Source organism: Mus musculus, chromosome 8 (assembly GCF_000001635.26).
Source record: "Mus musculus strain C57BL/6J chromosome 8, GRCm38.p6 C57BL/6J".
NCBI lineage: Eukaryota > Metazoa > Chordata > Mammalia > Rodentia > Muridae > Mus > Mus musculus.
In genome coordinates, this window is record NC_000074.6 from 80,861,167 (window position 1) to 80,883,119 (window position 21,953).

General features: G+C 46.5%; 1 protein-coding gene across 6 annotated transcripts in view; it reads right to left on the reverse strand.

Annotated features, from left to right (window-relative positions):
- Gab1 (growth factor receptor bound protein 2-associated protein 1) overlaps positions 1 to 19,353 on the reverse strand; it is a 116,089-nt gene extending 96,736 nt beyond the window's left edge. Inside the window, exon 1 of one of the 6 annotated variants that reach the window (NM_001301298.1) lies at positions 18,366 to 19,353. In NM_001301298.1, the coding sequence (NP_001288227.1) occupies positions 18,366 to 18,437 (72 nt within the window). In that variant the 5' untranslated portion in view covers positions 18,438 to 19,353. Of the gene's footprint in view, positions 1 to 30; positions 7,434 to 7,910; positions 8,004 to 18,365 lie in introns of those variants that run through there. The other 5 variants (XM_006530677.4, XM_006530676.3, XM_017312576.2 and 2 more) reach the window with 5 other exon arrangements.
- Between the last annotated feature and the right edge of the window lie 2,600 nt (positions 19,354 to 21,953).

A 21,953-nucleotide genomic window follows, 5' to 3' on the forward strand; every position in this document is an offset into this window, starting at 1 on the left:
ATAATGACAGTAATGATCCTCAACACTTACAAGGCAGATACGAAGATGCTCGCAGATCTTGTAGGCAGATGGGCAGGGTCCTTGGGAGGATGGAGTGCTCCTGTGGAAGTAAGCCCTGGAGAAAGGGGGGCAGGGCGGGGTGGAAGATAGAAGAGAGGGAAGAGGACGGGTAATGTAGTCAGCACCGCTCTAAGGCCTAGGAGTTGTAAGGAACACAGTAAGTAGAAAAGCAGAGGTGTCGGTGCCAAGATGGATGGAGTTATTAAGATGGTCAGTTTAATAAAGGTAGGGACAACATCACATCAACATATCTCCCAAACCAGTATTAATATTTGTGGTCAATATCTCTCTGTGTGGTATCTGAACAAGACATTAAAAATTCTCTGAAGGAAATCCTGTATTATTAGCAACAACAAAAGCCAGCTTTCCACATGAAAAGGGAATTCATTAGGACACAGGAGGAATTGCTTTCTCTCCTCTGCTAGGCTTAAACAGCCATTCCTGCCTGGTCTACTTCTTAGATGACTTCCTATAACAGACTGGGTCTCTCAGCTCTCATTCTTGAGTGTGGACTTTGGAGTCTACACATATATTTTTTTTAAAAGTTGAAAAATAGGAGGTCTGACTTCTGTTGTTAGGTACAACCCGCCTGGTGCTCCTAACTGAACCAATCAATCTGAAAACGAAAAAGAAGTACAAGCCAGTTGTCCTGTCTTCAACAGGCAGGGGAAAGGTATTTGAATTTTGAACTATTCCAGGAAATATGACTTTAATAATATGCTTTCAGATCCTATAACCAGAATAACCAGAACTCATGAAGAAGAACTAATCCTCTCTGCTCTTCACCTCTAAGCCATTCACAAAGTCTGCATCCTCGTTGGAATGGATTCACATTCTTGTCTAATGAGTGTCAACTTAATTCCTTCTTTGACTCGACATCTTTTGAGGTCTTAGCAATACTTAGGTACTTTTTAGTTCTAACCATTCTGAATATTCTCTTATTTTTGTCATCTTAAGCACATCCTTTTGGAAGGATAAGCTGATGTCAATCACAATGAGAAAACAGCAAAACAAAATGAAACTAAAGAGGCAAAACTAAACACCTGTATTCCCAAGGATTCTCTAGTCCGCTCTCATCTCAAAGGAACAAAAAAAAAAAGGGAAAGAAAGAAAGAAAGAAGGAAGGAAGGAAGGAAGGAAGGAAGGAAGGAAAAAGAAAATCAAAGAGGAACTTTCTGGCCATTGGTTTAGTCTTCTTATTACAATGTAAATAATATTTGCTTCTACTAGATTTTTCTTTCTTCTTTTTCCCTTTGCACCAAGATCATTATTTCCCCAACTATAATCTGAGGCCCACCTACATCAGACCATAAGGGTTGTTCAGATTTTTGCTGTGGGATTCCAGGGCTGGGGCAGGGACTCAGTTGTAAGATGTTTGCTCTGGAGTACCTGAGTAATCCATAGCTACCCCCCAGTAGCCACATTTTAAAAAGCCAGGTATGTGAGTGTACATCAGTAACTTTAATGAAGAAAAATCAGAGGCAGGGGGATTCCTGGGACCTACTGACCATCTGGTCTAGACAATTAGTGTGTTCCAGGTTAGTGAGAGATACTGCCTCAGATAGATAGACAGACAGACAGACAGACAGACAGACAGAGTGGAGAGCAACTGAAGATATTGGCATAGACCTTTCTCCTCCATGGTACACACATATGTACATACACAAATATGTATATCCACAAACAGCACAGATATACATAAAATATATAAACATTTGCTTTTTAAAAGTTATTCTATCTATGTGCATGTGGTTTTTTTGCCTGTGTATGTATATGCCACATGTGTGATGGGCAGATCCCCTGGAGCTGAGAGCCACAGGCAGCCATGAGCCACCGAAACAAACTGTGGGGAAACAAAAACCCTCATCTAGAAAAGCAGCAAGTACTCCTTACTGCCCAGCCATCGCTCTAACACAGCGCTTACCTTTTGTTTTTCAAAGTTTCTGGACTTTACCTATACTTGCTAAGTCATCAGCTAGGAAAAGGGAATGAAGAAAACAGCAAGCCTTCCTTTAGAAGTGACCCAGGTGACATCACGAACTCCCTCAAACCCTTCATTTATCCTAAACTAAAGGACAATGAGCTCTCCACCAAGTTCTGTGGAGGTGTCCCATTACATCTGCAAGCTCCCCCCCCCCCCAACCCCCAAGCAGGTGTCTTCTCTTCCATCGGCAGTACAGGTGGAGGAGGCAAGGGCACTTGGCGAGCAGAACAGATACCCAACATGGGAGTCAGCACAAATGCAGACTGGTCAGCCCGGCTTGGTGGGACTGCCAGTTATGGTAGCCAGACCTGCAAGAGGGCTTGATTACATGTAACTTATAAAAGTCAACAAGCTGGGCGGCTCATGAACAATGGATGGTGATCTGCCAGCAGAGGTAATAAAAAAGCATGGATAAACTCATGAATAAAAGCATGACTCAGCACCCCACCCCCAAACAACAGGCTGCGCTCTAGCTAGGAGAGTGAGGCAAAATGAGTATTGGGTTTTGATTCTTCACTGGAGAGAGCTTCTGGTCAGCCTCTCAAATGTCTGTTCTTCTCAACTTTACCAGGGTAAAAACAATGCTTTGACTCCAGGCATACAACAGGACTCTGCATCTGAACTGCAGCTTGTAGCTGAAGCACAGGGGAAGTAAGGCCAACAGAGAGCAGGAGTGTAAGGACGAGGCCTAGAGAGAGCTTCTCTATAGAAGGCAGCTCACCACGTCTCGCGGTGGGTGGGGGTGGGTGCAGGGAGGCAATGGTTTACCCAGGCGTTTCAGTCCTGACTCTACTAAATGCTGCAAGAGAAATCTGTCTTCAGACACAGCAAAACAGGCATCCCAGCCCTACACAAATCTATGTCAAAACGTCTCAAGAAATATGCCTGTTAGTAAGCCAACTCAGGGAATCGTTTTGAAATCAGAAACTTCTCAATGATTCTTACTCTTTTTTTTTTTTTTTTTTTAAAGATTTATTTATTTATTATATGTAAGTACATTGTAGCTGTCTTCAGACACTCCAGAAGAGGGAGTCAGATCTCGTTACGGATGGTTGTGAGCCACCATGTGGTTGCTGGGATTTGAACTCTGGACCTTTGGAAGAGCAGTCGGGTGCTCTTACCCACTGAGCCATCTCACCAGCCCCGATTCTTACTCTTAAATATATATTATAAGGTAGTGAGTATATGTGTGTTAAGTGTGTCTAATTTCCTGAGACTGGTTCTATTCCCAGGGACTACACAATGACATTTTAGGATTATTCTTTGAGAGCCACCTGGGTGATTACAAAAGTGTCAGGTAACTGAAGAGCTGAGTAGTTGTCTTGCCTTTGTCCCAATCCATCAGCTGACATATGCTGTGGACTTTATCTGCAAAGTATTTCTGTTCATTCAACATCGATGTACCCACCACACACATAAGAAACAGTGTTTGGTGACCATGATACTTTAACAAAATTGAGCTCAGATTATATTTATATTTCAAAATATGATTTTTGCTTTCTCCCGTTACATCTGTTTGTGTAACGATCATACAATTTTTCTCCCAACCTATCACACTGAGGTCTTCAGCCTTTAGGCAAACACCTTTACCTAATTTTCCATTTTCTGTTTGCTTGTTTTTGGTTTGTTGGCAAAGGCTTTCACTCTGCATCCATGGCCAGCCTGGAACTTGTTCTGTAGCCCCCACTGCTCTCCAACGTGAAGTCATCCTGCCTCGGCTTCCCAAGTGTTGAGATTAGGAACAGGTGCTACTACAGCTAGTCTTAAATTTCATACACAAGGCGATCCCACGCGAGGAGGAGTAGCTGGACTCACAGAAGTCGCAGTGCCTGCTACCCACCATACCATACACAGTTTGAGATGAGCAGTTGCAGAAGTCAGTACAACCAAGAGCGGCCAGTTTATGCTAACGACACAACAGTCTTGCACACTGTGTCTGTGCTGGTGATGGAGACCAGGGGAAGCTGGCAGAGAGGAGAAGCAGCAGAAGTTAGTCTCGGTGTAGAGTGAAAAAGAAGGCCAAGACTTCCTGGAGGGGGCTAGCCCAGAATAACAGGTCTTGGGGACAAGTGGGGACACAAAAGTCCGGCAAAGCTGAGGCAGTGGCTGAATGAGGGATGTGGCAGCATGTGTCCTGGACAGATGTGCCAATGCCACATGACCACTAACCCTGCTGAGCCAAGGGGAAAGGCCTAGGCGCTACTAAGAGCACAGCGACACAGCAGAACCAACAACGTCAGTCCAGAGCTTTTCAGTTCAGAAAAGCTGCCTGGCTCTGTTCACAAAGAGATCTTTGCAAGGCTGTACTGAGAGACCAGTTAACAGCTCCAGCATTCCAAACAAAGGCAGGAGAGGGCCAACAGTCGAGAGCCACTGAGGTGGTAAACTGACAGGGTTTGTTTTGGTTACTGCGTGTGCAGAATAAGGAAACCAGTATTCTCAAGCCACTGAAGAAGGGTAGCTCAGCACTGTCCACTTGAGGGCGCAACAGGGAGACCAAGTCTGAAGGGTAAAATGCTGGCATGGGCCCTTGGCACTTCTGTAGACCATCTAAGCAGCTGGACCCATAAGACTGGGTGGAGAGAAGCCGCAGATTATCAGCATAAAACTGGAAGGCCTGTAACTACGCAGAGAGACTCACAGACAGGTTTCACAGGTCAGAAATCCTACAAGTTATAACACTTGTAAGTTTCTAAAAGTTCTAAAAGTTCTGATGAAACTGAGCGCTCAGGGCCTTTTGTTTTGTTTTAACATTACTATGTTGTATGCCACACTGTGGGCATGAGAAGAAGGCCAGAGACCGTTTCTTCTTCAGCTATGTGGGTTCTGGGGATCGAGTGTGGATCATCACGCTTAGTGGCAGAAGTCTTTCTTTAAAGCTGATGTGGCAGACCACCTGAGCACAGGGCTTTTATTAAACTTTCAAGGAGTATACAGTCTCACAATGGATAAAAACAAAACAGGACTGGAGTGCTTAGGGATTCCAGGACTTAAGCAGACTACAACCTACGTCCCTCAACACACCCAAGAATTTCATGGAAGAACTATAGTTATCCCCACACTGATAAGACGAGGCTCCATGGTAGGAGTTGGTGGCAACGGCTCTGACTGTCGAGAGAGCCAGCAGCTACACCTACATAACCAATTCAAGGGTGGCTAGAAAAGGGAACCATGTAACTGAGTACTGTAGCCCTGCTCCTACTTCTGAAAGTGTCCCTAATTAAGCTCTGAAAAAAATGTTCCTCTTACGAAGTCTTCCTGAACTTCTGAATCAATCCCTTTTTGCTGAATTCTGTGAGTGCATCTCATACTCATCTCAGGATGAGTCACCATAGGATTCTGAGTGTGAGCAGCACATCCCAGGTCCTCTATGAACATATAACCTCTTGAAGGTGACAGCAATGCCCCCTTGGCCTCTTCTTTATAGTTTTCCACAGTGCCTTGCTTACCCTCAGCTCTCACTGGGTAACTAAAGGATTTGCCCTGAGCCATGACACATCTGACCCTGGTGGGACAGCTGGTTATGTTGTGTGACCTTGGACAAATCGATTAGTCTCCCTGAGGCTCATTTTCATTCCCCGTAAAAAAAAAAGGGGGGGTCGGACTCTTCTCCACCAGGACAGAGATGTAACAACTGAAAAAAAAAAGAATATTCAATAGTAAATGTTTTTGCTGTGCAAATCAAAGGCACAGTAAATGAAAAGCCAGAGGGCATTGAACACACCAAGAGGAAGGAATCAAAAAGCTAAGGAGAAACTGGACAAGGTGATTTAGAATTCTGGGCCCAAAAGTCTACAGCTACTTGGTTATACTGTTCAAGCGATCGCACAAGGTCCCACACTATGCTTTAGACAAAGCATAGATACCTTCAGGGACATCAAACCCTGCCACAAACACAAAGGACGACTAAATGTCACAATGGATGGAATAAGTACACACTCTCGTTTTCTGCGCTTTCTGTGGGCCATTATGAAAATCAACTTGAAAATGACACTACGTAGCTTGCTGCTGCTGCCCGAACCACATGGCTCGCTGCTCTTGTCTAGAGCACTGTACGCTGAGAAGTTTGACCCTTGACAAGTTCGTACAGAACAAAAAATGAGGATACTACTCCCAAAAATCTAGTTGATTCTGGCCCTTTTCTGGGTGGTAAATGGCCTACATACCCCATGAGGAGGCTTTAGGTAACAGTAGCACTAGATTGTACTGCTTTCGCCAGTACTCAGTGCTCCCTGTCACTTTTTCTCAATGCTTCAACACACTTAAACCAGAAATTATCAGGGAGAATTTGTCAGGTCCATTATAACTTTCAAATAATACCCCCCTCACTAAACGAGGCCATGGTTCCTCACTAAGCCCCATACCTCCATCAGAACTCAAATTATGGAAGGTGGCAGCTTCCCAAGTATTTCTCATCCCAAACTGAAATGCTAAAGTGCTTGTGGCCTGGGAATCAAGTGGCATTTTGCCAAGCAGCAGAAGTTAAATCTTGGCTATGAGACTCTGGCTACAGCACCAATGGGGAGGCTGAGCTAGGGACTAGGGCTGCTAATTCTTTAATGTGGTAGTCACCTCTGGGCGGAGTCAGAAGTAGCCCGGCCACATTTCCCAATGCACTGGTAACTAAGGCCATGTAGCAGACTGGATGAAGCAAGCTGCCTACTGAGTAAAGTTACCGCCACTACTCCAGTCTTGGCTACCTTACAGTAGTAGCACAAGTTAAGAGCAGAGGGCTGAGGACTCCAGCAACAGGGACAGACTTACTTTTCTCTGGTAAAAACCATTTGACAGCAACAGGCAAGCCAAAGCATTAAATACAACAGAAACGACAACAAAAATAAGTCAAGCTATCAAAAAAAAAAAAATCCTAGTGCAACAGTCAGTATCTATCAGAGAAAGCAGACCTCCTAACCAAAATTACGGTTACCCAGAGCGGTGGTACAACACTTAGGACCACTTACTGCTCTTCAGGGGTCCCAGGTTCCGTTCCCAGCACCTGCACGACAGGTGCTTCACAGCTATCAAGGACGCCAGACCAGATGACCCGATTGCCTCTTCTACACGCCACTGCTGCACACTGGGCACACATGTACTGGTGGCACAGACAAACAGCTCCAGCAAACATCCATCCATGTAAAACTACATCAATAAATCTAAAGTATTTTTAAAGGAATACAATTCCATTTATCTGCTTACTTCTTGTAGTGTTCTAATAATGCTAAGATAATTCAATTTAGTGTCACGAGAGGACACAATAAAGCCTTCTTTGCTTTGTGATATCATCCCCCTTCTCTTCAGAGGTCAGGCCTCTCTCCTGACAGCCAGTGGGGCCGCCATTGTTAGTCTCCATGTGCTCCATACTCTGGAGACGACCAGAAGACTGCATCGAGCTGGACTTGAGCTGAGTCAAAGCAAAAGAAAATAAACAAAAAGGGAGGAAGGAAACACAATAATATAGTTAAAGCTAAGGTTAGTATTTTTCTTCCTTTAAATAAAAAAAAACGGGGGGGGGATATTTTTAAATTGAAAAGAAATGTTTAGACTTTAGTATATTGTTTTAAATTCAAAAAACAATGTGGCAATTTGGTCCTCACCTCCTTTTTAGGATGTTGGGGATTTTGTTTTTTGTTTTAAGAATAGACACCTATCTAGGGCAAGGAGGAATTCAAAGCAAGAAGCTAAGACAAAGAGTGTGAGAGCAAAGAGGGAAAGAACGTGAGAAAAGAACCGTTAGTAAATGCGGCATTCTATCCAGAGCAGAAAAGTGAAAGATAACTCAGTTTAGAAGAATGACAAACATTTCTGGAAGACATGCCAAGGCAGGGAAAGGATAACTTAAACAGTAGGAAAATATTAAATTACTCACGTGACCCCTTCCAGAAGCTCTTTACAAACTTCCACCTCCACCCCCACTACTCCCGCCACCTCCGCCACCTCTGCCACCTCCACCGAGTGCTGTGCCTACCGAGGCAGAGCTGAGGCAAACCACATGGAAAGTTTTTGTTCCAGATAATGGTGCAGGACGGGACTTGGCGGCTACAAGTTGTAATCAGCAAGCGTCAAGAGCTAAGTAACAGAGATAAGGCCCAAATATGCATTACTAGGCCCTGCCTCTCCTCTCAAGAGGCTGCAGGACGGCCAAAGCCCAGGTTACCACATCGCTATGATTTTGGAAAGAACTTTTCAAATAGGGAGATTTCCCACCCCACCCCCCCATGAATAAAAGAATTGTCCAAAATATAAAGATTCTTCCAGTTCATGAGTCCTTGTATTATTTACAGTACTATGTGAAGGAGTCTGCAATGATCTATCAGAAACCTCTGGCTCCTGAAATGACTTTTCCCAGCAATACAGGCATTGCCTACAACCCCTGAAAGTTCCTAAACCACCCCACCCTGGGTTAGTAGGCAAAGAGTGGAGGAATGTAACAAATGTGGAAATCCACATCACAATGGACCACTTTCTCCTCAGTAATCTAACGAATACTAATTTTATCTGTGCTCTAATCCAAGGGGAGAGAAAAAGAGCCTTGAGACACTAAGCTTTCTATACTTAGTGGACACACGGGCTGAGATAAAGAGTCACAGAAATGTGACTTCAAGTTCAAATGGCAGCTTCAGAGAGAACTAGGGATGGATGGAGACGGGCCACCATGTTAATGCCAGGAATGTGAATGAGAGGACCTCCAACACCCCATCGACAGTCAGAACGCTTTCAAGCGAGCCAATGGCGTTATTCTCGCCCTGCAACACTGGCTGGCCCTCACACAGCTGGGCTAAGATGGCCTCCAAAGTCCAAGTTCAGGCACTAGCAGCTCAGAAGCAAATGAATCAAAGACTCCTTTATTCTCCTTCCCACACGAACATGCGCCCTCTCTGTTGTAAACTGAAGGCTTGCCAGAATGAATTACTTAGCTCAAAACAGACATAAAGAAATCTTAACTAACGCAGGTCCCTTGGAATTTTAATAAGCCCAGGTGACCGCACGGGTTGCTGTGTTTCTGTCTTCTTGGTTGCGGAAAACACACTGTGGCTAGGTGCCCATGAGAACCTTATTAAGTCATAGCAGAAACAAAAACTTTGCCAATGAGAAAGTTACAGCTGACATGCAAACCCCAGGCCTGAGCTCCAGCATCCTGAGGCCCTTCGTGTCACTGCTAAGGACTCTTTGTTCATCTAAAACATCTTTCCCTTAGGATTTTGCTACCGAGAGGGGGGGGGCTGCACCTCAATCCTTCCTGGAACAGCTTGAGACTCTGATGGGAAGTTTTCTGGGGTCATCCTCTTCCCTCCCTCTCTCAGTCTCGACTCTTAGGCAACTACAACCTGGAGCCCTCATTTGGCAACTAAACACAGAGAGCTCCCCAGCCAATCTCTGAGGAAAGCTAAGTGTTCATGAAGCTACAGCTGGTTTTCACAGATCAGAAACTCCTTACAGGCAGGGAGTGGACAGGTGTCTGCACTGCATTCCACATAAGGCCCAGGACCAAAGCTCCCGAAATACCTGTTTATTTACTCAGCCAGCAGATAAGCTGTGGAACCTTCCATCCTGAGCCAGGTACTGCTTGTGGGTGCACCCAGCACCCGAACACTGAAGCCAACTGTGTGTCTGTGTTCTCCTGCACTGAGTAACACTGTGGAGCCCACAGAATTCCTACCACGTTCACGCAACGACCAGAGAAGAGCAATAGAGCCTAGCAAGTGAGTAGCTCTCGGTCTACCCTCTGATGCTCCCCCCACCCCACTCTCTACCACAGCTGGAGCTCTACTGCCCTTCTGTCCCCTCCCCTCCAGATAAGGAAACAGGATCAGACCAGTCAAGGATCAGGTGGGAGGCCAGAGGCACAGCCCGACCCTCAGCCTGCGTTCCCTCCCACAGCCCAAGCAGAATGCATGCTGAAATCCTTAGCACTTCCACCCTTCACTATTCTGAGACCGGGTCTTGCTATGTAGTCTCAAACTCAGTCCTCCTGCTTCTACCTCCCAGCTGCTAAGACTACAAGTCTGAGCCACAATATCCTGCTCATAACTATTTTCTTTAAAAGGACAAGATATTTTTTAAAATGCTAACCTCAAAGCGTATAGCTCTGGTGACCTTGAATATGGCGATCCTTCTGCCTCCACCTCCCAAAGGCAGGGATTACTGGTGTTCTCCACCATGCCCAGTGTTGAGGACAGAGCCTGAGCTTCATCTGTCATGCTAGACACTCACTCAACTAAGCCTCAGCCCCAGACCGAAAGTGACAGTCATTTGTTCTAAACCAGCAGAATTCTAAATCTGTAATCCTGACAGATGCCAAGTTGAGTTACTAGAACTTCTACCCCTAATCTTGTCTACCTTCAAGGACAGGATTTTTAAATGCCAGCAGTTCCTCTTCAGGTGGGCTGGCCAAGATGGAAACTGGTTGGATCTAAATTGGCTGAGAGAGACCACCAGATGGCCTCTAGCTTTTCTATAATCCCATCTACACGGCAAATGACACAGCTCCCAATGTCAGTACCGTTTATAGTTGCCACGTCGATACTGGAAAGAACCATTAAACGAACAAAGAAAACTGGCACCTGAATTCTTCAAGCAATCTCTTATTCCCAGAAAAGGCACGAACATTCCTCCATTTCACTGGCCTATCCCTCCTCTCATTCATTCATTCATTTATTTATTTTGCTTGTATATACCCCAAGAGTGGAAAAGTTGAAGGCCGGGCAGTGGTGGTTCACGCCTTTAATCCCAGCACTCAGGAGGCAGAGGCAGGTGAATTTCTGAGTTCGAGGCCAGCCTGGTCTACAGGGTGAGTTCCATCCAGGACAGCCAGGGCTACACAGAGAAACCCTAAAGGAAGGAAGGAAGGAAGGAAGGAAGGAAGGAAGGAAGGAAGGAAGAAAGAAAGAAAGAAAGAAAGAAAGAAAGAAAGAAAGAAAGAAAGAAAGAAAGAAAGAAAGGAAGGAGAGAGAGAGAGACAAAGAGAGAAAAGAAAGAAAAAATTGAAAAGCTTATAAATTCCCTTCCAACTTCTGTTCTTGGCAAAGCTGAGTGAGTACATGTTTCGGGTTCTACAAATTTAGAAAGAAAAGAAGAGTGCAGTTAGAGGGTTAAAAAGTGGTAAGAAATTACCACCCAAATGATTAACTTCCAAATAGGAATTCTAAATCCCCAAAAGGTACCAACTGTATTCAGGGATTCAGCGAGCTTAATGGAGAGCATTATACAACTTACCATTCTGCCCAGGCACAACAGAAGAATTAACTGTCATTAACTAAGTAAGAAGGCTTAATGTGATTGCTAGTTAAAGACCTGTGTTAACAGACAATGGTCCTGCCGGACTTCAAAGGGTGGAATGGAGATGGCAGGAATCTGACGTGAATGTTCACTAACATGAAGGCAACCAGGAAAATTGTCCTTCAACAGGGCAGCTGGAGGGTCTCAATGTGAAACAGGTGAGACAGGCCAGGCGAGTGGGACCACGGTCTTCAGGATCAGCACACACCCTAGGGCATCCTTGAGCCACAGAGATGCTGCTCAGGTTCCCCTCCACCACATCAGATGTCGCATGCCCACCCAGTGAGAGACTCCTCTCCTGAACTAGAGGCTGCTCCCAAAGTCCAGACAAAACCTGCTCTGATAATTGACAGCTGCAGCAGACAGAGCTCAAGCTGGGTGACAGATTATCCACCCAAGAACTGGCTGAGGCCTTGCTCCAGGGCTGTCTGCTCTCAGGCCACCTTGCCCTGGCTTCCCAGGCAGGTTCTCCTACCGAGGAGGAACACCTGCTCCTCCAGGACACCTGCCCAGAGCTGACAGACAGCAGGCTGTGGAGGAACCTCCCTGGGCGTCAGGCTGGAGGCGGGCCACATGGAAACTACCCCTGCAGAGTAGCAGTGAGGGCCAGCTGGATTGAAGCAAGCTATTATTTATCCACTTACATTTATTTCTGTGAAAATTTCACATCCTGATGGGAAAGTCCACCATTGCTTTAAAAAAAAAAACAAAACCTTTCATTGCATTTGTTCTTTGATGTTTTCATGGATGTGTCATGTGCATTCTGGATATGCTAACCCCCACCACTACTTTCTAAAATAAGTCCTTAGGAAAATACAATGTGTATTTTACAAATCAAGAGAGATGTTCAATGGCTGCCAAACCACAGATAAAATGTGTAAGGAGAAGTCTAAGTACCCAGACCTGACCATTACATTTTTGTGTACTGGTACTGAATCGCCACACTGTCGCCCCAAATGCTTAGACAGCACTGAAGACTTTAAAAAAAAAATGTTGCCTTGGCAAGCCTCAACTCTACTAGTAAGAATGATCTTACTAGCCAGGCATGGTGGCGCACACCTTTAATCCCAGCACCAGAGGCAGGCGGATTTCTGAGTTCGAGGCCAGCCTGGTCTACAGAGAGAGTTCCAGGACAGCCAGGGCTACACAGAGAAACCCTGTCTCGGAAACAAACAAACAAAAAAAAGAATGATCTTACTAATTTAATTTTTAGTGTATGGTGTGTGGTGTGTGGTGTGTGTGTGTGTGTGTGTGTGTGTGGTATTTGTGCTAAGGAGCTTGGGTTGAGGTCAGAGGACAACTTTCAAGAGGCAATTCTCTTTGCAAGGTTCCCTGAGGTCATGAGGTGCGCTCTTATGGAGCAGTGGAGCGCCCATCTCCCTCAGCCAGGACTCAGCTTGAACTTTGGATCTTCCTGCTTCTACCTCCTAAGTGCTGGGACTACAGGCTGGAGGCAGTGTGATTGGTTCAGAAGTGCTGGATCGAAACACACACACACACACACACACACACACACACACACACACACACACACACACACACACACGACTTCCTGTACACTAGGCAAGGCTGAGCTCCATCCCCAGCCCTGCAAATTTAAATTTTAATAAGAAATCCGAGCTGAGCTGAGTACAGAATAGCAGTTCCCTCAACTCTATGACCCTGGTGACTGAGCGCTGGAGGTCACTCAGCAACACTGAGAGAAAGCGTGAGGATGTTCATCCCCACTGTGCATAACCCTCAGCAAAGCCGCCAGAGGACAGACTGCAGGACTGCGCATGTAAAAAGTTCTTACCCTTTTGCATGGGAAAGGTCCGCAAAGAAGTGACTCTGAGACTGGGGAGTCTCTTCCTTTATCCCCTGTCACTTTCTCTGAGAGAAAGTTCCTCTATTAGATGAGCACAAAGACAAGGAAGAAAACAGGCTGTGACAGTGACCAGACAGAGCAGTCACGCGGACATACGGACACAGACGTTGGGGCTGTACAGGACTCATCGGGGCTACAATTTGAGCTGGTTTTAAAGATGAAACCAATACAAAAACAAACAAACAAAACAAAACAAAAAAAAAACCAGCCAACCAAACAAACAAAATGGAGGAGGAGGAAAAGAAGGAAAGTGGAGCAGAGCACCTGGCCTGGAGAAACTGCAAGTTCTAAGGGGTCTCTTATATGGGGAAGATGATAGCGTAGAGGTAGATCTGCCCAATCTAGGCGCACAGCATGTATTCATTGTGTTTACATTCCCCAGGCTTATTTGGGTGGGAGATTTACCGCAACAGGGGCTGTACAGAACTCATCAGGGGCCACAATTTGAGATTTTTTTCTTTTTAAGATTTATTTCTTATATCTAGGTACACTGTAGCTTTCTTCAGACACTCTAGAAGAGGGAGTCAGATATTGTTACAAATGGTTGTGAGCCAGCATGTGGTTGCTGGGATTTGAACTCAGGACCTCTGGAAGAGCAGTCTTAACTGCTAAGCCATCTCCCCAGCCCTTGAGATAGTTTTAAAGATGAAATCAATACTTTCTTGCATATGCATGTGATGTCCATGTCTGTATGTATATGGACACACACATATGGGCAGGAACATTTATAATATGTGCGCAGGCCCATCAATAACATCAGATGTCTTTCTCATTGGCTATTTCAATTATTGGAGAAACTCTCTTCTTTTTTTTAAGATTTATTGATTATTATATGTAAGTACACTGTAGCTGTCTTTTAGACACACCAGAAGAGGGCATCAGATCCCCATTACAGATGGTTGTGAGCCACCATGTAGTTGCTGGGATTTCAACTCAAGACCTTTGGAAGAGCAGTCAATGCTCTTAACCACTGAGCCATCTCAGCAAGCCGGAACACTCTTCAATATAGAAGTTTGCTAATCTAATTGTCCAGCTGGCCCTGAGTATACACAGTTCCCTACAGTTGGCATTCTAGGCTGCCACCATGCCTGCCCTGGTACTCGCATGAGTTCGGGAGACAGAACTCAAGTTCTCACATTCTCAAACATGAGACAAAATGATTTATTCATTAAGCCATCTCCCTGAGCCAAAAATTTGTTTGTTTGTGTGTGTGTGTTTGTCACTTACAGACCTTAACAATCATTTGGACCACTCTACAAATGCTGCAAACAAATACCAAGACAAGAGTCAACGTCCCACGGGCAGCATTTCCCAGCAGGACGATGATACTCAAACTCCCTGAAGTCTCATTTAATAATTACAGTGCAAGCATCCAAGATAAGCTTTTCATAGTGAATATGCTCATTAAAAAGCATTATCAGGCCAGAAAGATGGCCCAGAGGGTTAAGACACTTGCCCCTACTTCTGTCAACCACAGTTGGATACTCACGCAGGACCCACGTGGGGGAAGGAAAGAACAAACTCTGGAGCACAAGTTGTCCGCTGACCTCCATAGCACACACTCACTCTCATGTACACACATAAGAAACATGCACACATGAAAGGAAAGGAAAGGAAAGGAGAGGAGAGGAGAGGAGAGGAGAGGAGAGGAGAGGAGAGGAGAGGAGAGGAGAGGAGAGGAGAGGAGAGGAGAGGAGAGGAGAGGAGAGGAGAGGAGAGGAGAGGAGAGGAGAAGACATTTAAAAATATTGATTTAAAAATATTGCCAGGCAAGGTGGCACATGTCTTTTATCCCAGCACTTGGCAGGCAGAAGCAGACAAATCTCTGTGAGTTTCAGGCCAGCCATGACTACACAGTGAGAGCCTATCAGAAAAAAAAGAAGGAAGGGAGGGAGGGAGGGAGGGAGGGAGGGAGGGAGGGAGGGAGGGAGGGAGGGAGGGAGGGAGAGAAGAGAGAGAGAGAGAGAGAGAGAGAGAGAGAGAGAGAGAGAGAGAGAGAGAGAAGCCCTGTCAAGGGTGTGAAAACAGCTCAATTGCAGAACATTTGGAATTATGTGTGAGGCCTTGGGCTCAAGGCCTTGGGCTCTACTCCCACAGGCACACACATAAAAATTTGAAAAATAAAAACCATTATCAGCCGGGTGTGGTGGCGCACGCCTTTAATTCCAGCACTCGGAAGGCAGAGGCAGGCGGATTTCTGAGTTCGAGGCTAGCCTGGTCTACAAAGTGAGTTCCAGAACAGCCAGGGCTTTACAGAGAAACCCTGTCTCGAAAAACTAAAACAAAAACAAACAAAAAAAATTATCAATCATTCTTTGGCCTACTTTGCAGGATTCCTTTCACCAAAAAGAAAAAAAAGAAAAAAGGAAAAGAATAGAAAAATACACATAGCCATCCTACGTAGCCATCCCTTTAACAAAATCAAACTGGATGGATGCCCAAGTCAAAGGTTCAACATCCCGAGGATGTCAAATCTGAGGACTAAACCTGACAAATAAGTGTCACTTAGCAGACCTCAGTCATCCTCTTGGCTGTCACCTGTCTATTACCATCCTGGGCCATCCTCACCTACTCCACTAAACTGTAAAGAAACACTAGTCAGCTGGAGACATGGCTCACGTGATAAAATGCTTTCCACAGAAGCCCAAGAAACTCAGCCCAACCCCAGCTCCTTTGTAACAAGCCAAGCATGCTGCTGCAGTTTATAACCCCAACACTGGTGACGCAGAGACAGGAGGATGCCTGATCTCACTAACCAGCCCACAGCCGACTCTAATCCATAAGCCCCAGATCCCAGTGAGACCCTTTGAGCAAAGCAAGGTGGGTAGCTCCACTGGAATGACATGCCTGAGGCTGACCTCTGGCCACCACAAACGCACATGTGCATACATGCCTATGTGCATACCCACACACAAACACACACACACACACACACACACACACACACACACACACACACACACACAAACCACTAGTTTTCTACCAAGCAAGAAAACCCTTGGCTTCCCCCACCTCCTGCTTACTGAAACACAATTTAGGGACTGAGTTTTCTCCTGAAGGCATTTATAAAAACACCACCACTCAATGTAGACATGCAGATAAAAGCCACTTTGCATTCTGGCTGACTTTCTCTGCATTTACTTTAAGACTTTGTTGTTCCCCAAACTTTAAAAACTACTTAGGAGCAAAGGTTGGAGCACTGTGTATCCGATTGGTTCTTCTTCCTTGAGTTCTCAGCTAATTCACAGAAAGTCTAGACTGAAAAGACCTTAGACTTAATCTGAGCTTCACGTTTCGCAGACCCCCCTGAATTCAATCACTCTTCCCTGATTCAGAAGCTAACAGGTTTGGCATGATTGGGACTTTTGTGGGAGAACATTGCTGTGGTCATATAATGATACATATAAGTAAACATAATCATATTATTATTAATATCTTTATAAATAATCAGCTGTATTTGGTTTTTGTGCTTGTGTTTTCTATTTTTGAGACACGGTCCTGGCTAGCCTGGAATCTGCTATGGAGACCAGTTTGTCCACGGAGCCTCCCATTTCTGCCTCTGGAGTGCTGGGTGGTATTGGGCATATAATACCACCATATCTGTCCCTTATTAGTTGTCATTTTCCTTCCCTGCAAGGCTTTTCTCCTTACCTTGTGGCTGGTGCCTAGTACAGAACTCAGTATGTCTGGCAGGCCATAAGTAATGAAAGAATGCACCGGACTGCATGATCAGCAAATATATTGTACTTTAGTTTCCTCAAGAATCCTAAAACCGTCTTTCCTAAATAGTGCCTTACCTCTATCTCCTCACCCCTCATCGCCTCACCACAATCGTCTCTTTAGAACTAATTCTGAAGATGTCACTGCCACTCTCAAATTTCTGGAATCAAGTTGCCATCTTTACCAAGAAATCCAAGCAAACTGTGACAGATGGAGAGACATCTTTGGGGAACCTCTGACAATTTGTCAAATCACATCTTTCAATGAAATTACTTGGCTGTATTAAATTATACCAGAAGGTGAGCCCGAAACTCGCTGGTGAGCTCCGTGAAAATAAATATTGCCTGGTTTCACACAAGCAAGCGAGTAGTCCGATGATTCTTGGTGTAGACGCCCCTCCACCAGAAACAGGTTTCATCAAAACAGGTAGTAAACTCTAATTAAGTGGGTACACGTTTTGCTTTTGGGAAACACATTTCACCCTAAAAATACTTGTTTCAAATGCCGGTACAAAGTGTCATTTCTTTACTGACAGGGTACATCGCAAAATTAGCCAATCTGAAGGAAGACTTAGGACCCTAGATTCCCGATGAGGATATAGTTCCACTCAAGTATTATAGGCTCCTTCAAGATACAGTTTTCCTAACCGTGAACACAGTCATCTCACAATCAGCATCTTGAATCAATTACGCAAATACCAGTTAAGCCGTTCTGGTGCCCGGGAAAAGAAACGCCAGCATCAAGAAATCCCTGTTGGCTTCAGCTGTCCCCTCCTGCGGGGCTTGACAGCGCTTCTAAGGCGCCCAAACACCAGCCACCAGGCTCCCCCCAGCGCCCTCCTGCCGAATCAAACCGCCAGGGTTCTCAGGCCAAAATCCAGTGTCCTCAAAGCAAAACCATGAAAATGCTAAGCAGACGGCAGGGTTCATAAGAACTTTTTTCCCCTTTCCCTTGAGCGAATATTTTGAGAAGTTTGCCTATATTATCCACTTCTTGCGTCCACAGTTCACTTCCCTCCACCTCCTGGAGGCGCAAAGGAGAGCGGGCGCGGACCCAATCGAGAACCCATGAGTACTTACTACCTCCGCGGTTTCTCGGGGAGGGGAGATTTAACAGCTCCATGAGAATCTGATACAGATAATAAAAGAAGGCTCTTTCTCCCTGTTTCACTCCACCCTTGCTAAATGGAAATAACAACAACCAAAGTATGCAGCCAGTTTTGAGCTGGAAAACTGGGCTTCTCTAACAGGCAACGAGGCCTACAAGGGAGGCAGTCTGCAATATGGAGGGAGAAAGTTTGGCCGCCGAGTGGACGTCAGGGTGGGAGTGGACCGCACCCGGTCCGGAGCCCGCCGGCCGAGAGACGGATCGAGGAAAAGGAGGGCGGGATTCGTGGAAGAGCCAACCGGGCGCGCAGGCTGCTGCAGCGGGGCAGACGGTGACCTGACCTGTACTTACATAACGCTTCAACTTCTTCTCCGGGGGCGACTTGCGGAGCCATCCCGAGCAAACCACTTCGCCGCCGCTCATGGTGCACGCCGTGAGGACTCGAGGACCAGACACCAAAGGGGTCGGTGGACACAGTGGACGCGCTCCGTGCACGGCGGGCACGGCAGTCAAACGCAGCCCAGAGGACGTCTCAGATTCCCCCGACGGGGCGGCCCGGCTCCCCGCGCCCTGTGTCGGCGATCGAACCTCTCCCGCAGATTCGCGGACTGAAGAGGAACTCGATCGGGAACCGCGGGGACCAGGGCTCGCCGACCTTCTTTCAGTGCGCCCTCCTGGCCGCCAGGCGCGCCGTCCCGCCGCCTAGGCAGCGGTCGGGCTCCGCTGGGACTCTGTCCGGACAGGGAGCCCAGAACTGGAAGCCCTGCGCTCCGCCCCTTGGAAACGGGACCTCCCGCGGGTGCTCCCCGCTGCGGACCCCACGCTGCACGCGCACACACAATGCCCGCGCGCGGTGTCCGCTCCGCTCCGCTCCGCCCGTTGGCGCATTCACACTGAGAGGGGCTCGATCTTCTCTTTCCCTCTGCTCGGAAAAGGGCGCCTGGGAAGGCGTGCGGCGTCCGGGTGGCAGCCGGCACAGGGGCAGGTCCTGATCAGCCTAGGGAGTTCGCGGACCAGCAGCGAGGGTCAGGGCGTCGCCGGGCGTCGGGGAGGTCGCGGGTCCGCGGTGGGAGGGTGGGTCTGCGCTCCAGCCTCGGATGAGGGCGGGGATCAGCACAGGGACGAGGCGCAGGGCGGCTCTGCTTCGGGGAGGGACCCCTCTGTCCTGTCCCCTGCGCTCCTCCCCCACCCCGGGGGCGCGCGGCGGGTTCGGGGAGGCGCGGCCTGGGCCCCGGCCCTCCTCCTCCTAGCCTTTCTGCCTCCCCTTCCCACGATCGGTCGCCTCTAGCTTCAGCCCAGACTTTCTCTGAAACTCCTCCGGAGCGCTTCCAGCCAAAACAACAAGGGCTGGGGAGGCGGGGCCGGCGCTGGGAGGGAGCGAGATGGCAGAGGCACCCTGGGATCTGTAGTCAGCAGGCGCGCTGGGGTCCTCGCCGCCCCGCCGCCCCGGGCCCGCGCGCTATGGAAGGCGGCGGTCTCCGGGAACGCAGCGCCACCCCAGTGTGAGAGCGGGAGTGCCGGGCACTCTCGCCAGCTCCGACTGAGTTTGCCATCTTGACAACCCCCAGGGTCAGGAGTTTGTACTCGGCTGTGCCTTCGCGATCCAGAGTTTTCGGAAGGATTTCCCTACTTGACAGTCTGAAAAAATAACCCAGCCAGGAGGAGAACTCACTCAAGCGGGTCCTGGCTGCTCGAGAGACTGAAGGACTGCGTCTCCCGGACCAGGAGCGCGCTAGGACCCTCACTGTGCACCCAGAGACCAAGGGGGTGGGGGACCTCCTGGGTGCCTAGGGCCTGACCCAGGAGCTGTTCTACCGAGTGATGCTACCGCTTAGCCTCCACAAAGCGTTCAGCTGCGTGTATCTCTAAGACAGGATAAAGTCTCACACTGCTTCCACTCATGGGCTGTTTCTTCCAGTTGGCGTTGTGTTTGTTTAAAACCTGCGCTAGGATGTTGGACAGGAAAAGAAATCATTCTGGGTACCCTAATTCTATTTGCCTTTTTGTGTGTTTTACAGTTATTATATCTGGGCTGAGTTTGACACAGTCTTGTAACAGACTCTTCTTTACGGGTGTGTTTGAAACAAAGCCTTGGAACAAATTTTAGAAGGCAATATAATCAGACAAAAATTTTAAAGAGTTGGGCATGGTGATGCATGTCTTTAATTCCAGCGCTTGGGAGGCCGAGGCAGGCAGATTTCTGTGAGTTTAAGGCCAGTTTTGTCCACAAAGTGAGTTCTAAGGCGACCAGGACTACATAAAGAGGCCCTGTCTCAAAAAGGGAGTTTGTGTGAAAATACAAATAGATAAACAAGCATTTCTGAGAAGCATGAGTTTGGGGCTCTCCTAATAAATGTGTGTTCTGAGTCTGAAACCTTGGGGGTCGTAAAGAGGAAAAGGTGCTGGGAGCCCTGCCTGGCAGAACCCCTGTAATCCCAGGCCTGCCAAGGTAGGTAGGGGAGGGGGAGGGAAAGAAAGACTAGAGAGAGACATGGAGGCAGGAGTGAAGAAATTAAAGAAAGAAAAGAAAAGTAGATGCTAAGTTAATAATAAGACAAAAGCCCTTGCATATAAGAAGAGACAGTGCCCTTTGTTTTTGCCATAAAGTGCTTTTGAAATGGAAAAGTGTAATCTATCTTGTATTATTTAACTTTTGGAATTTCAAATAGAGCTTTTTTCCCAAATAAGTTTCACTTATTCCATTTCTATATACAAAAATCTACACCTGCAGTTAGAAACTTACACCTGCAACCCCAGCACTTGGGAAACTGAGGCAGGAGGATTATTGTGAGTTCTAGGTCAGCCTAAGCTTGATAGAGTATAAGAACCAATCTCCAAAAAAGAAGATGAATTTAAAGTGTTGCATTAAGACCTGGCAAATGGCTCTGGGTGAAGAACACTGGCTGCTCTTGCAGAGAATCTGGATTTTACTCTTAAACCTCTATGGTCCCAGAAGGTCAGCTATCCTTTTCCAGTCTCCATAGGTATCAGGCATGCACATGGATCACAGGCATACATGTAAGCAAAACACACATACACACATACACATAAAATGAATAATTTTTAAAAGTATTGCCTAAGATTTATGCTTGAGCCCATGAGATATGCCTCCACATATTGCACAAGCAGCAAAAGGAGACTGAGTGACACACCAGGCATAGCTTGAACATAGGAAATTTCAAAGCCCTCCCGCTCCAAACACGCACATACTTCCTCCAACAAGGCCACGCCTCCTAATAGTGCCACTCCTTATGGACTAAGCATTCAAACACATGAGTCTATGGGGACTATACATATTCAAACCACCACACATTATTATATAAAAAATTATATATTATATTTAAATTATACCACTTTCACATCATGTATTGAATCATATTTATGTATGTGCATTATAAGATTTGCAGTGTGATGGCGCATGCTTCTGATGTTAGCATGTAGATGGCTGAGGCAGTGTGAGAACCTCTCCAAAAAAAATAAATGAATAAATAAGTAAATAATTGGCATTCTGGGAAATGCTATTATATATAAATGGGCTGAGTTTTATTCCACAGCAAATGTTTACAGAATGTCTGATACTGGAATACCATAGTGAGGAAGGGTAGACACGTTCTCTCCTCCTCTATCTTGGAAAGAAAAAAATATTACAGGTAATTAACCTCCAAATGTCTATAATTTAGTTGATACATTTTATGGAAGAAAAATATATAAATATTTAGGCATATGTTGGAGAATTCACCCTTCAAGAGGGGAGGGGGAGTAGGTTGAGATTGACTCCTTTGAGCTAAAGACTTCACACAGAACTCTCAGGACCCATAGGTGCAGCATACAGCTTGGAGAAGCCACAGACAATGTAGATCCACAGGTGCTGGGGCTGCTAGGAGCTAGAAAAGAACTGGATACATTCGGCAACAAAGAGAGTGAGCACAGCATTAACCC